Source organism: Neophocaena asiaeorientalis, unplaced genomic scaffold, assembly GCF_003031525.2.
Source record: "Neophocaena asiaeorientalis asiaeorientalis breed wild unplaced genomic scaffold, Neophocaena_asiaeorientalis_V1.1 scaffold443, whole genome shotgun sequence".
NCBI lineage: Eukaryota > Metazoa > Chordata > Mammalia > Artiodactyla > Phocoenidae > Neophocaena > Neophocaena asiaeorientalis.
This window is the reverse complement of record NW_020171808.1, coordinates 581,581-597,504: the sequence shown is the minus strand read 5'-3', so window position 1 is coordinate 597,504 and position 15,924 is coordinate 581,581. Positions and strand designations below refer to the sequence as shown.

At 39.3% G+C, this 15,924-nt stretch overlaps 1 protein-coding gene across 6 annotated transcripts in view; it reads right to left on the bottom strand.

The window, feature by feature from the left end:
* Positions 1-15,924, bottom strand: part of MTMR6 (myotubularin related protein 6) — a 48,603-nt gene that overhangs the window by 14,654 nt on the left and 18,025 nt on the right. For 4 of the 6 annotated variants that reach the window (XM_024752046.1, XM_024752188.1, XM_024751867.1 and 1 more), the window contains 8 exons: positions 15,056-15,188; positions 13,989-14,098; positions 13,453-13,578; positions 10,748-10,797; positions 10,095-10,295; positions 9,580-9,711; positions 9,366-9,492; positions 3,719-3,849 (listed from right to left, as the gene is read on the bottom strand). In XM_024752046.1, coding sequence (XP_024607814.1) covers positions 3,719-3,849; positions 9,366-9,492; positions 9,580-9,711; positions 10,095-10,295; positions 10,748-10,797; positions 13,453-13,578; positions 13,989-14,098; positions 15,056-15,188 — 1,010 coding nt within the window. Of the gene's footprint in view, positions 1-3,718; positions 3,850-5,299; positions 7,543-9,365; positions 9,493-9,579; positions 9,712-10,094; positions 10,296-10,747; positions 10,798-13,452; positions 13,579-13,988; positions 14,099-15,055; positions 15,189-15,924 lie in introns of those variants that run through there. The other 2 variants (XM_024751934.1, XM_024752109.1) reach the window with 1 other exon arrangement.

Genomic DNA, 15,924 nt, shown 5'->3' with positions numbered 1-15,924 from the left:
TTGGGAAAGTAAACAGAGGAACAGAACTGGACAAGCGAGACCCCGCTGCTTAGGTTTCTGCTGCCGCAAACAGGTAGGCACGTGCGGCTCCTGAGCTCGTGCGGTGCGGCAAGTCCAAGTTGGTACGTGCTGTAAGCGGAAAGCATACCAGGTTGTGAAGACTGAGTACCAAAAAATACGTTAAATGTCACATTTATGACTTTTACCTCAACCACTTGTTAAAATGATAATATTCTGGATACATTGGGTTAAATAAAATTTATCACCTGTTTACTTTTTAAAACGTGGCTTCTTAGAAACACTAAATCCTTGGCTCGCACTATACTTGTATTAGAGAGCGCTGGCCTGGACCCCTCACCACCGTCTTCAGTCACTGCTTTACCACAGGAACGCCCTCTGATAGAAACGTAGGGCAATCTGGAAATCTGAATAATAGCTTCCCTGTTGCCCAGTTTCACACTCATGGTGTTGAACACGTCTCCAACTCCATGTCTTTTACAGTATTCTGCCTTTGCTTTCAGATGGCTGGAATGAGTCTAGAATTTCTCATATATTTTACATGACCCTTTTAGCCACACTGATTTTAATTTTCACATTTTTGGTAACCACATCAAAAGAAAAATTTAAGATGAGCTGAAGGATGATGGCTCGGTTTATGAGTCTGAGGAATGCTTTTCTGTCCTCTTCCTTGCTGAAGTGTCAGGTTTTCATGGTGGTCACTCTTCTAGTTTACCAATGCATGTCAAAAGTCAACCATAAACAACAGCTGGGCCAAAGCCAAAGACATGGTAAGAAAAGAAACTACAGACCAATATCCCTTATGGACACTGATACAACAATCCTCAACAAATACTAGCAAACTACTTCAACAGCACATTAAAAGGATCATAGACCATGACCAAGTGGGATTTATTCCCAGAAAGCAAAGATGGTTCAACGTATAGAAATCAATCAGTGTAATATACCACATTAACAGAAAGAAGGGAAAACCCACATAGTCAATCTTAATTAATGCGGAAAAATCATCTGACAAAATTCAACACCCTTTCATGATAAAAAAAATACCCAACCAAGTAGGAAGAGTAGGAAATTTCCTTAATATGGTAAAGGCCATAAACGAAAACCCCATAGCTCATACCGAAAGATCGAAATCTCTTCTCCTAAGATCAAGAACAATATAAGGATGCCTGTTTTCACCACTTCTATTCAACATAGGACTGGACGTTCTAGCCAGAGCAATCAGGCAAGAAAAAAGAAACAAAAGGTATCCAAAGTGGAAAGGAAGAAGTAAAACTATCTCTGTTCACAGATGACATGATCTTACATGTATAAAACCCTAAAGATTCCACATACAAAAATGGTTAGAGCTAATAAATGAATTCAGAAAAGTTGCAGGATACAAAATCAACACACAAAAATCCGCTGTGTCTCTATATGCTAAAAATGAAAAATCTGAAAAGGAAATTAAGAAAATAATTCCATTTCTAATAGCATCAAAAAGAACAAAATACTTAGGAATAAACTTAACCAAGGAGGCAAAGACTTGTACTCTGAACACTATAAAATGTTGCTGAAAGAAATTTTACAAAACACAAATAAATGGAAATTCCTTGTTCACAGATCAAGAAGACTGAATATTAAGACGTCAACAGTATCCAAAGCAATCTATTGATTCAATGCAATGCCTATCGAAAATCCCACAGCATTTTTGCAGAAATAGAAAAGCACATCCAAAAATTCATATGGAATTCCAACGGATCCCAAACAACCAAAACAATCTTGCAAAGAGTAAAAAGGCAACTACTGGGATACAAATCCAAATATATAATTACCAAAAGAAATATTCTAAAATACTTTAAAAATAAGACTACATAGTATAAAGACAAAAATTATAAAGTATAATTATACAAAGTTACACTAAATATACTCACAATAAAGACAGTAAAATATGGCAGAGCTAACACCAGACACGAGTCCACGTTGATTATAAATGAATGAATTGAAATTCTGATGATAAAATACATCAGCACATTATATCATAGAGAAAGGGTCAGTCTCCCTAAAATATAAAAAAAGATCTTAAATAAAGAAAAAAACCACTACCACCTGCTGGGGAAAAAAAATGAGAAGAGAAAGTAAAAATGACCTCCACTATATGGAAAAAGAAAAAAAGAAAAAAAAAATCGATGCCTTACCCATCGATGCCTTACCCATCAATATCTACACACACACACACACACACACACACACACACTCACACACACAAATACACACACATTTTGAACTATTTGGGTAAAAAAACAAATTAAAAAAATCACAATTTTGAAACACCCCATGAAATAACTGATCTAGGCAAATATCAGTGGATAGGTTGTCAGGGAATAGGATGTTCATTTTGATGCCAAAACATTACCCTGCAGAGCACCTGCTAAGTCCAAAGGGAAAAAATGTACCTTTATATCGGTGAGAGCAACCAAGCGATCAAATTCAGCATCCTAAAAGTGAACAGCCTGACATGATACCCTCCTGAGGGATTCAATGTGAAGTACACAGCATCTTTCCTGAAATGTTAATCTGAATCTCATCTCGTGCCTACTTTACAGGAGGTATAGCAGATAGAGGAACAAGCTAAACTACACCACGAGGAAACAGCTAGACAAGCACAGAGGGCGGGGTGGTACTTCACAGCTGGTCTGGCTCAAGGAGTCAATGCCAAGGGGCAGAGGGGAGGCGACTGTTGGAGATAAAGAGAGGAAAGAGCTCTGGCCAAACACAATGACCCGTAACCAGACACGAGTGCAAGCACAAGTAACAGGCCACCTGAGGACGGTGAGGGACTGGTCTTTAGATGAAATCAGATTTGTTCTCCTCTTAGGTGTGCCAGTGGTTTCATCATTCAGGATGGACCAGGTTACCCACAGTAACAAAGAGCCCAAACTCTCAGTGGCTCAGGACGAAGGTCTATTTCTCACGTCCACCCGTGAAGCACCGTTTCAGAAGTAAGATGCTCCCCGATCTACTGCTCTTTGTACAAGACGAATTCAGCTTTTCCTTTGAGAATGAGAGACTCCTACTGATCAGGGAAGGTGGCTGCAGGCAGTGCGCCTGGGAGTGTGATTCTCCTGCCATTCTGCATCAGAATCTCCAAGATATTTTAAAATGCAAATGCTTTATCGCTATGTAAATGCTTTTTTAACCCCCGAGTCCCAACCAACACTTGCTGCATCAGAAACTCAAAGCTAGGGCCTTAGGAGTCTACGACTAAGTCTTAGAGCTCCTGAAGGCTGCTTTCAGTTACACATCCCACTATTTTCTAAAAGTTGCCGTGCAAAGGATAGTTTACTTGCTCAGTGATAACTAGAGTAGCATTAATACTGTTTATAAAAATGGCAGAAATTCGTGTTTGGTTTTTTTTTAATAAGATGGCAAGCACTATAGTATACTCTTTTAGAGACAATCAACCATTCTAAATTACAGGCTTTTTTTCTAGTACAGGTTCCTAAAGTACAGGTTCCTAAAATCAGCTATAGTGATTTAGCTGATTTAGCTGATAAGTGAATCAGCTCTACGTACACATATATCCACTCTATTTCAGATTATTTCCCCATATAGGTATAGTGACATTTTTAAAAAGAGGTTCTACATTTTATTTAATTAATCGAGGTATGCTGATGCCAAATGGACAACTACACAGAGCAGCCAACAAAATATCTCAAACCTGGGTAATGAAAATGGACCGATGTCATTCACAGTCTGCAACTGCTCTGTGTAGTACTGCAGGTGACTGCAGGCATTTCTTCCAACTTGGAATGCCAACTGGAAATTGTCCAGTAGTCTGAAGCTGACCTTCTGCACAAGGAAAAAAAGTCAGAAAACACTGGTTACACATCCGTAAGAATGGCCAGAATCCGGATCACTGACGACACCGAATACCGGTAAGGACGTGAAGCAGCAGGAATTCTCATCCACTGCTGGTGGGAATGCAAACAGTAAAGCCACTCTGGAAGACTGATCGGCGGTTTCTTACAAAATTGAACACACTCTTATCATACACGCCAGCAATCGTGCTCCTTGGTATTCAGCCACACAAAAATCTGAACACAGACGCAGATGTTTATATAGCAGCTTTATTCATAACTGCTAAAACCTGGAAGCAACCCAAATGTCCTACGATAGGTGAATGGATAAATAAACTGTGGTCCACCCGGACAATGGAATATTATTCAGAGCTGAAACGAAATGAGCTACCAAGCCACGAAAAAACATGGAAGAACCTTAAATGTATATGACTAAGTGAGAGAATCTGTAACCAATCTGAGAGGTTACTTACCGTATGATTCCTGCTGTATGACATTCTGGAAATGGTAAAACTATGGAGACAATAAAAAGATCGGTGGTTGCTGCGGGGTTGGGGAAGGGGAAGGATGGTGGAGCATAGAGGATTTTTAAGGCAGTGAGAATACTCTGTACGATACGTAAAGGTCATTATACATTTGTCCAAACCCACAGAATATACAACACCAAGAGTGAACCCTAAGGTAAACTATGGACTTTGGGTGATTATGATGTGTCAGTATAGGTCCATTGATTTTAACAAATGTACCATCTGGTGAGTGATGTTAATAATGGGGGAAGCTATGCGTGTGTGGGGCAGGGGTATATAAGGAAATCTCTGCACCTCCCTTCCAATTCTGCTGTGAACCTAAAACTGCCCCAAAAATAATGAGCTTAAAAGATGTTAACCTGACACTACCCCCTGCCCTGCTACCCCACCAAATAATTTTTTTTTAAAAAGAGAGGTCTTCCAGCCATCTTTATTTAGCCATGATTCCCCAAGCTACTTCTAGCCTAAGCAACTTGTTCAGAACACCCCCAAATAAAGTCACAGTCCTCTCTGCCAGGCAACTTCCTGTGTCTGATCACATCCAGGCCCGTCTCTGGAGAGACACTGCACCTTAAACGTACAAATTCGTCGGATACCGCCTTCTACCAACAAGTTGAGAAGGACACAATAAAATACTGACATGACAGCAGGAGGTGACAGGATCACACAGAAAATGGAGGGACATTATCAACTATACCTGCTGAACCTTTTAGCACACTATGCTTCTTTTAATATTTTGGTAATTGCTTCTGTATATAATAATGATTATTTATCAACATCTCCTTTTGAAAAATTAACTTCTCAAACCTTATACTGTGATGAATCGTGTCATGTGCAGGCCCATTTGCTTACATGAGGGAGAAACAACCCCACCACAACTGGATCCCATTTGTTTTTTCAAAAAAAAAATAATAATTCAATGTAAAACATGAACATTTAATTACCTTTAAACAATGTATGTAATAATGTACATGCTATACAATCCCAAACACACTGAACACAAATGCAATCTTATAAGACATATACACAACTACTTTTTGCCAACATATACCCTGTAGGTCACTTAGGATGTTAGCTGGTTTCTCAGCCCAGGTGTGAGCATATAAACACACACATATATATGCCTCAAACTGAAGATTAAGATAATAAACCAAAGAGTTGAATGTAAGAAGTCTGCCGTGGAAGATGCTAAAACCACAATCAGTCACTGGAACCAAGTAACAAGGCACAATAGCTTCCCTTTGTGGTCACAAGGCTTAAGTTTCTTGTCCCAGTGCTTAAATATGGAAATAGACATGGCTAAATCACAAACTCTATTTTATAGTGCATTTCGGTCACTGTTTAAAAAGAAGTATTTTTCTTATTACATAATGCATTACAGAAAAGCATTGGAAAAATAAATAGGATAAGCTCATACAATAAAGCCTTTTCTTCCATTTGAAAAAGTTATTTATGTTCAAAATTAATATAACAGATGTAGGTGTAATAAAAAGAAGCATAAGGAATGCTATGCAGATTTCCTAGTACCCTTCAATCATATCTTGTGCCACCCATGTTAAATTGTCCATTTTAAAGCCAGCTGGGTGATACCGTCAACTGAAAGTCATTTTCTTTCTTTCTTTTCTATTTTTTTTTTTGGTGCTTTAATAATATGTACTAGTACAGAGAATAAAGTTATCAATAACGTGGCAAAATGAAACTCTTCCTAGCATTTAAGTTTTTTTGTTAAACATTAACTTTGTATTAGGCTATCCTTAATTTTCCTTTTTTTCTTTTTTCTTCTATGTTAACAGAGAAGAAAAAAATGTTTCACAGAGAAAAATTCATGCAACCAAGCAAAATCTAAAGTATCCGTATTCTCTTTTTTTGACCCCAAAATTCTTGGGTAAATTGAAAGTTTCTTCTAGGAAGAACAATTCACTGAGAGAGAAAACAGTTTAAAAATATACATATATGTACTATTCATTGTCTCTAAGAACAGTTTAGGGCTTTAGCTTCGTAAACTTCCATACTTATCAAAGGAATAAAGCCAACCACAAAACAAGAATCAACAGGATGCAGTAATCCATTCATAAAAGACAGTCAAATGTGCTTACACATATACAGGAAATCAACAAGGTAAGTTGTAAATAATAAGTCGTCAAATGTAGCACTAAGCAAATTATAAGCAGAACAAAACCGTCGGTTTCGTTAATTTTGACCACGAAAGTGGGACCAGCCAGACATGAGCTTGGCAGTGTCCTTCGACCACCGTTTTGTTTCCACAGGGGCACTGCAGCATGCAGCTCCTGCGGGGGCCAGGGCAGCTGCTCACAGATACAACCGGACCGACCAAGGGAAACACACAACCAACCATCTTGCTCTAGGCTCTAAAGCTGAAGAGTAGTGTAGTGAATAAACTGAGACTTTAAGGCTTCCTTAGAAATATTTTTCATGGCACTTCAACAATAAACACCACTAATAGGCAAATTTTGCAAATATTCGTAGTTACACAATTGAAAGTACATGCCGTGTCAATTATTAAGTAAGGGGCCACTTTGTCAGTTTTGTTTTCTGGCAGTCAAATCATACTTATGGAAGGCTATTCCTATTTGACTGTAATTAACATGTAATTCATAGACATGTCGGTTCACTAGTATACAGGACAAACTGCCTGTGCAGTAAACCGGCCAGTACCACCTGCTTCTTAAAGAGCCGAAGGCCATTCATTTCTTGCTAGAAATGCAGCTGAACTGCCTTCTCTCACAAGAGCAGTTAGCATCCTGACTTCAACTATCAACCTACTGGTAAACTCTAAGATCATCACTAGGCAAATTCCTTGGGTCGCACACACAGACCATCCTCACAATAATCCACTTCTCGCACCGCAGGCAGCCAGAAAAGTCTCTCTGAGCCTAACACGTCATTCTGGCCACGCCATACTCCGAGCTGACCACAGCAGGCTCCGCTTTGGAAAACTCGTCCGCGTACTCGCTGTAGCGGTTATCTGCGGGGCTGCTGCCCTCTACAGTTCGGAGAGCATCGTTCACAGGCAGCTCTAGAGTCTGCTCCTTGAGACACAAGGAGGTTCTGAGGGCAGGTGATTCAGGACGAACTGAATTTAACAATTCCTTGGTGAGAACTCCATCTGTCTGCTTATTTTTATGTTGCTTAATTTGCTAGAAACAAATCCAAATTTGAAAAAAAATTACAAACTGTACACGCCACAGGTTCAATATATGTTAGATGAAAGTACACAGAAATTGAGCTTCTGCAAATGTTCTTTATGTACGACGCAAAATTAAATCTCAAAAAATTAACATCTAGTGTAGGTGAGACATGGTTGAGAATCCCAACTGTGTACGACTTTTGCGATGGAAAACATATTTGACAGAAGATCACTAGGCCTTCATATCTGAAAAGCACATACATTTCCTAGAAACTATAAAAAGCAAACATTTTATAATGAGAGAAATATAAGTGAGACAGTCACCCTGAAATCACAGCTATATAATGTAACAAACACACACTCATTTAGTTGAAGGTGTGACGGCCTGAAGAGCTTTCTTATGTGGTTTTCCTACAATGGTTTGGTAGGTGAGCACGACAGGCTATAGAATACAACAGAATTTTTTTGATTTTAAGAGATTTTAAAAGGATTCTTTGGCAGAGTTCCACACTCTCTAGATCCTTGGACTGATCTCCAGACAACCTTCTTGTACCGTCTATATCTTGGGCTTGCCTCTCCTACAGGTCACTCAGGCAGTCATGACCTCCTTATCTGAGAGGTGACCAGCAACACTCCTGTCTGAGAGGCAGACAGGATAGTCTCACTGAGTTTTAACAATTGGCCAGGATTTCTTAAAACATGGACTTACTGACCCTTTTTGTTACATATAATGGTTAAGAAACGTCTTAGGGTGGAGAAGGATTTCTTAAACAAGATATACAAAAAGGCATAAAACATAAAGACTGAGCAATTTGACTATATTAAAATGCACAGTAACTATATGAAACATACCATAAAGAAAATGGAAAAGATAAGAAAAGACTGGACAAAGCCATTGGCGATACATTTAACTAAATAAGAATTAGTGTGTGATATATAAAGAATTCTTATAAATCAGTAAGAAAAAGGCAAATACGCCAACAGAAAAATGGTCTGAATAGGCCATTCGCAGAAAGGGAAAAATTCAACTTCACTCGTCATGGAAATCCGAAACTGCAAATAACTGAAATGTCTAGCACAGCTGAATTGATGGACTGTGATACAGTCACATAAGAGAATACGATACAGTAGCTACTGATAAAACAGATGAATTAAAGCTACGTGTATCAACGTGGATAAATTTCAAAACAATGTAGAGTGAAGTGAAGCATGACAGCCTTTGTATAGCTTTAAAACGTGCTTTCTTAAGCGGAGTGAAGGGTACCTGGGCATTCATGTGATTTGTTGCCCTCTACATCTTATACATAACTACTTTCTTTTTTCAATATATAATAAAAATAATATTTCAAACCATATGCAACAATATTATAAATTGTTTGTGGATATAAACATATATAGAGGAAGTATAAAAATAGGCACAGGAATGACTAACACCAGATTCAGCGCAGCAAGTGTAGTGGGGAAGACTCAGTAGGGCTCACAGGGTCTGCAAATAGATCGATAATGTGTCTTCCCTTCAAACAGAAACATGAAAGGTCTGAATCAAATACCGTAAATCTTAAAACCTCACAAAGCCAGCTGGTGAATAGCCTGATATTATATCTCGATTTCTCTATATATTATACTTCAAATAGTTCAATATATTTTAAAATTCAGGGAAAGCGATTTAAACTAACCTGTTCAAAGCAGAGGAGACCTGATTTTGAAGCAACCATGAGTACTTACAAGATTTCTATTGATACGTACGCTACATTTACACTGAGAGCACCAAGTAAGGAAATAAACTAATTTAATATTCCAAATATATTACATCAGATACTTCAGAATACTTACGGATTCTAAGTCTTTCACATCTTTCTGTAGCTGCTTATTTTGCTCATTCATATTCATAATTATATTAAACACAGACTGCCTAGGGTGCAACGTTCGATCAAATTGGTGGTACATGTTTCTCCAAAACCTTTATGACAAAAATAGAAAAAAAAATACTTCAATAAATTGTGTTGGAGAAAAATTGAGTATAAATACTTCAATAATGCCAGCTTACTTGAAATTGAAAGATACTGTATTTGGCTCCAAAACTGCCAATTTCTGAGACGTGGAACTGTAGAGAGGATTGAAGTACTTCTCCTGGTCATCCAAAAGGAACGGCCACAGGGAGTAAGTCTTCTCCTTTAACCTAATGTGATGAGAAAAACACGAAGATCTTTCCCAGAGACGCTAACCCTCACTTTTATAAAGCAGGCAGTCATTTCCCATGTAGATTTAAGTTTTAGTTTTTACTTCTATTCACAGTCTAGCCTCACCTCTGAATTCTTCACACTTACACTGTACATACTTTTCTGTATGTATGCTACACTTCAAAACAAATTTTAACTATTAACCCGAGAGTGTGAGGGGTACTCAGAGCATACTCAGCTTCAGAAAAACAGACAATAAAAATCTTTACAATAAGACTCAGTTCCATATCATACTGTCAAGATAGTTTAAGTTCAACTATGATTTATGTCAGACCTCAGCTAAATAGGAAAGAAGAAAGCCTATTTCAATCAACTGCCTTACTTGAGTTCTTCTCTTTCCTTCTGACAATTTCCAATAAAGTTTCCAAACTGGCATGAATGAATATGTTCATGGATCTGAAGAAGAAACGCTTCATTGAATTCGAAGGCTTGTGGAAACTGTTCAGTCAAATGCCACACACATTCCAAGAACTGAGTAAACACCGGTGAAACTTCCTTTGGGTCACCATCCAAATGGCCACACCTAACCCCCCAGAAAGTACAAGCTTTTGAAAATGCCACTGAAAGAGGTCAACTGTTCCGGTATTGTTAAATTTAAATACATATCCCGCCCCCACCCCCGCCAAAAAAAAATCGTAAAACATTGTTACATTGGCATTTAAAAAAAAAAAACTGTCATGTTTTTATTGAAACAATTTACACCTATGAGTTTTTCAACCACAATTTTAACAGGTCTGTTACATTCTAACTACTACAATGCAGACAAAACGGAAGGTAATAAACTGCTATGAAAATTAACAAAAGTATCAGACTTGAAAAAAATGACAGAAAAAGAATTAAATCGGGCTTCATACAAAAAAACACCACTCTCACCTCCCATCAGACATGGGAGTTCATGAAGAACAGGAACATTCAGGTACTCTAAATTAGTTCTACTAACTTTACCAAGTGCCTAAATGTATAACTGTGACTCACCTCTCCGAATATTTATGTCCAAAGGAGATCCAATCTTTTTCTATTAAAACCTTAACGAGAAAAAGTAAAATCCATTTTGTAACCACAATTCTTTTTTTGTTTAGAATGGATTAAATCCTATTATCTTAAAAACAGCATTTACACTTTTCACTTATGGTGGCAAACAAAATGAAATTTTTTAAATTACAGGCAAAAGACAGCAAGAAGCTGGGTTAGAGGCTGGCTTAACAAGGAGTGAAAATGATACATAAAAAGAAATACAGTAGGTCTTGTGACTTAAATTTACTTCAGTTGCATTTATTACATTTTAAGTGAAAAGTGCATGTTATAAAACACTATTGCATTTACATTTTTTGTATGTATGATGATATATGCACAGAAAAAAGGTTAGGAAAATGAAAATCAGAAGGTTTCCAGTGGTTACTGGGTGGCAAACTGGGGTGGATGTTTAAACCTTTTGGCTTACTTGTACGTTACTTCTGTAATACTTTTTAAAAAAAAAAGGATGGTAAAGAAACCAATGAAAAGTTTATATCCAAATTCAAATGTTGATATGTGACCTCCTGAGTGCACTCTTTTCTGTTACAACTCTACTGAAATAATAGGTTTCTAATTCTTTTCGGTCTAATCTAAACATTATCTTCTTAGTATTTACTATACTTTCTAATTTCGTTATATAATCACCAAGTACATTCTTTTCAATGTCAAAATTGCCACTTTTAGCTCCTCTGACTTTGTCTTAAATCTCTCCAGAAGGCCATGGCACGTGTGGGTAAAGAAGATTCTGGAGTCACAGTGCACGGGCTCAAATCCCAGCTTCCCCACTTCCACACCCGGCAACCTTGGGCACGTGGTCCGGGCTGCAGCCTCGGTTTCTACCGTGGGACCTCTGCCATCCCGCCACACACCCACGTCTGAAACTCAACACCGTTCTCACTCAACTCACTCCGTCGCTTCTCTCAGCACAGTCCATCCTGGCAACTGAGCGCAGAGCCTGGAAGCAATCCGAGAAGAGGCGTCTTCTCCCCCACCCACACCCATTCCACGAACAACGCTTACTCCGCTGTCTCGCCCTCCCTGGAGGGGCCCGTCGCCCACTCCTCCATCGCGGGGCACTGCCTTAGTTCTGGCCCTCTTTTCTCTCCTAAGTCATCCTATCGGCTTCTATGCGGGTCTCCTAGCCTCCATTCCCACCGCTCTGCATTCCAGACACCATCTTTTTAAAAAGATGAGCTCTGAGCATGTTCCCGTTTCCCGCGTTTAAAGCCTGTTGCTGGGCTTCCCTGGTGGCGCAGTGGTTGAGAGTCCGCCTGCCGATGCAGGGGACACGGGTTCGTGCCCCGGTCCGGGAAGATCCCACATGCCGCGGAGCGGCTGGGCCCGTGAGCCATGGCCGCTGAGCCTGCGCGTCCGGAGCCTGTGCTCCGCAACGGGAGAGGCCACAGCAGTGAGAGGCCCGCGTACCGCAAAGAAAAAAAAAAAGCCTGTTGCTGGCTCTCACCCCCCAGCAAGGGGACGTCCAGTTGCCTGCCAGACTTCTCCTCCTCGGGCCCTAGCTCACCCCGTTCTTCTATGCCAGCCTCACCCCTCACACAGCCTGCACCCTACCCATCACCCGCCGGCTGCAGTCACCTGCAGGAGCCACGCTTTAGTCCTCACCGTTCCTCTAGCCTGCGAGGCTCCCACACGGCTGCCGGTCACTTACTGCACGCTTTCATCTGGACGCCCGGCAGACAGTGAAAGCCAAACAGAGCCAAGGAAACACCCCTATCTCACACGCCCAAGGCAAGCGGAACCTTACTTTATTAGAAGCCCTTGCATTTGACCTGTCCCAGATGCAACATGCTGGCACCACGAAAACAACGGTTCTGAAAGGGGTCTGGCTGTGTTAAACCTTCCCCTGCTTTAAGACAGCACTGTGCTTCATAATTCTAAACTAATAAAAACTGCCTACCAGCTCTTCATTTATTTTACCTGCCCTGAATTAAGACAAATTGTGAAAACAGGAGTTAATCTGACCACGCTCGTGCATTAAAAAGCACACAAAACCCAGGAGCCAGGGTCCTGCTTTAAGACAGCACTGTGCTTCATAATTCTAAACTAATAAAAACTGCCTACCAGCTCTTCATTTATTTTACCTGCCCTGAATTAAGACAAATTGTGAAAGCACACAAAACCCAGGAGCCAGGCCTTCGGCGCCACAAAGCAGGGAATCTGCTCAACTAGAAATCGCACCTTCAGGTTTAAAACATGCTCCCTAAAGTGTAGTTACAACTAACAAGTGAAGGTGCATTGAATAGAAAGTTTCCTCTAGAATATAATTTATAAGTACTCTTATCTATGTCTTGTCTTACTACAATATTTACATTTGTTAGATAAAAATGAGGGAGAAATACTGAATATTTCTATTGCAACATTTTATGGGGGAAAAAAACCTTTTAATCTAAAACTTTTTGTCAAAGAGATGGCACAAGTGGAAATTAATCTAACTCAGAGTTCCTCAGCCTCAGCAGTACTGACATTTTGGGCCAGGTAATCCTCTGTTGTAGGGACCGTCCTGTGAATTATAGGTTATTAGCAGCTGGCCTCCACCAGCTGGACCCCAGGTACACCCTTTCCTTTAGTTGTAACAATCAAGATGACTCCTGGAGGGGGACAAAATCACTCCTATTTGAGACCAGTGGTCTGGCCAAACAAGTCCTTACCATGAATCCTCTGATTGTCCTGTAGTAGGGATCCAATAAGAGAGAGCCCAGGGAACAGACCTGGGAAGTCCTGTCCCAGCCATCAGAGCAATGTACCAACACACTCGCATTTTCAACCATTATTGCCTGAAAAGAAAGACCACACACTTCGATTCCAGCAAAATCCATTTTAGGTAAATCAGTAAGTGCTATTTACTCAAAAACCAAAGTAGCAGGTATTGCATTATAAAGAAGAACTAGGATTGCAATGATTATGTTGTCACAGCATAATCTCCAAGGAACTGGACAAAACACAAAGCGAACAAACAAAAAGCACAGACAAAAATGCCGTTTCAACGTGTCGGGGAATTTCTTGTGAAGTTCCTACATTAAGTGCTGCATGGTATTTTCAAGGTTCATATTACAGTGAACCTCGTTAAAGAGGTAAAACATAATAAAAGTTACCTGGCAGGAAAGGATACCAGCACCCAACAGAATAAATCCATTCCTTCCCAACCAGTGAAACCCCAGATCAAACATGAGTGAAGAAGGGTTACTTTGGCTAAGAAGATTGCAGCGTCCATAACGGCTTTGATATGGCGCAGCCATCCTGCGTTCTCCAGACCCGAGTAGAAATCACTGACGGAAAGCCCTTTGGTACCGTTGACTGCAAGGGGAAAGACATTTCAGTTAGAAAGGAGCTTGAGTGCCTACTTCTATTCAAGAGACCCCTGGGGAGTGAGGTGGGGAAGAAGAGAAGAGGACAAAATAAACAGGCAAGACTCTTTATACATGAACACATGCTATTAAAAGCTCAATAATGGAGTTTTAGGTACATTTTTCTGTCATTCCTCGTGTTTAAAAAAAAAAAAATTGCTCCAATACCCTTTTTAAAAAAATTTTCAACACAAATGTGTAACTAAAAATAGTCTGAGGAGCTTCCCTGGTGGCCAGTGGTTGAGAGTCCGCCTGCCGATGCAGGGGACACGGGTTCGTGCAGATACCACATGCCGCGGAGCGGCTGGGCCCGTGAGTCATGGCTGCTGAGCCTGTGCGTCCGGAGCCTGTGCTCCGCAACGGGAGAGGCCACAGCAGTGAGAGGCCCACATACCGCAGAAAAAGAAAAAAAAAAAAAAGTCTGAGATTCCAGTTTTTTAAGTTCCACACCAAAACTGGAAAGATAGCTTAATATTTAAATGGAACACTGTCATAAATTAATCTTCAGTGTACTGACTAATCAAGAATATCTAACAATAGCAATTTTTTGTAAAAACCAGTAGAATTATACTGTCTAATAAATATAGTAGCCACTACTGAAATACAGCTATTAAACACCTGAAATGTGAGTAGTCCACAGTAAGTATAAGAGACACACTAGCCAATTTCTAGGACTTAAAGGAAAAGAAGCAAAATATATCATTACTAATTTTTTATACTGATTACATGTTAGCATGTTTTTAATGTATTACGTTAAGTATATTATTAAAATTAATTTCAACTGGTTTTTACTCTTCTGAACGTGACTACTAGAAAATTTTTAATTATATAATTTTAAATTTTATAATGTGACTAGCATTACATTTCTGTGGGACAAAGCTGCCTAGAAGGTAAGCAATAATCGTACCTTCCAATAATTTCTGAAGGCTGGACCGCATGACATGAATATTTTCAATTCCAACAAACTGAAATCTAATATTAGAATAGTTGTCTTCATTTTCATAACCTTTTCCAGCTGCTCTGTTGGCCATTGCATTCAGCTAAAATTTTAAATTTTAGAAATTTAGAGACAAATTGCTTTTATCTTTTAGTTTACCAAAATATCATGAGAACACTAAATAAACCACAATTTAGCTAGCAGAGTTTAAAGGAACTCATCAAAACTGAATATACTACCATGTTTTAATAAGTGAAAAGTGTCATATATGTTATTCATAGTACAGAAGGATCCTACCAAGTAACAAAATGATTGCTAGATAAGAATCAGATAAGAAGTTCCCCACATATAATTCATGAAACTAATTCACATATGTATTTAGTCAGTCTTCCATATGTTTGTAATATTTTAAAATTTAAAAAAAGAAAGAAATGTCTCCTGTCCAAACCCTGTATGATTCAGAGTTGAGCAGAGCTGGGGAGTTTTTACAGAATGAACTTAGAAGATTCACTTCAGAACAAGCCTGGAGCACTTAATCATTCAGAAAGCCACAGGGACCCTGAAAAATCACATCTGAAACATGCTCTAGATTGTTCCAGGTCCTCCATATTCAGGGTTACTGGAAGACCACACCCTATACGACACAGCATATGATGAGCTAGCCTGATACATCTCCAAGAACTGGGTCAAAAATAGCCCAGTTTCTAGGGAGAGAAGACTGCCTATAGGCCCACGGTCTTTGGCTATTAGATCAAATGCTATCAGAGGTTAAGATTTGGCATGTTTAATTCTTTCAGACTAGGATTTCATATGGTACGTCATGATAATTTGCTAAATAG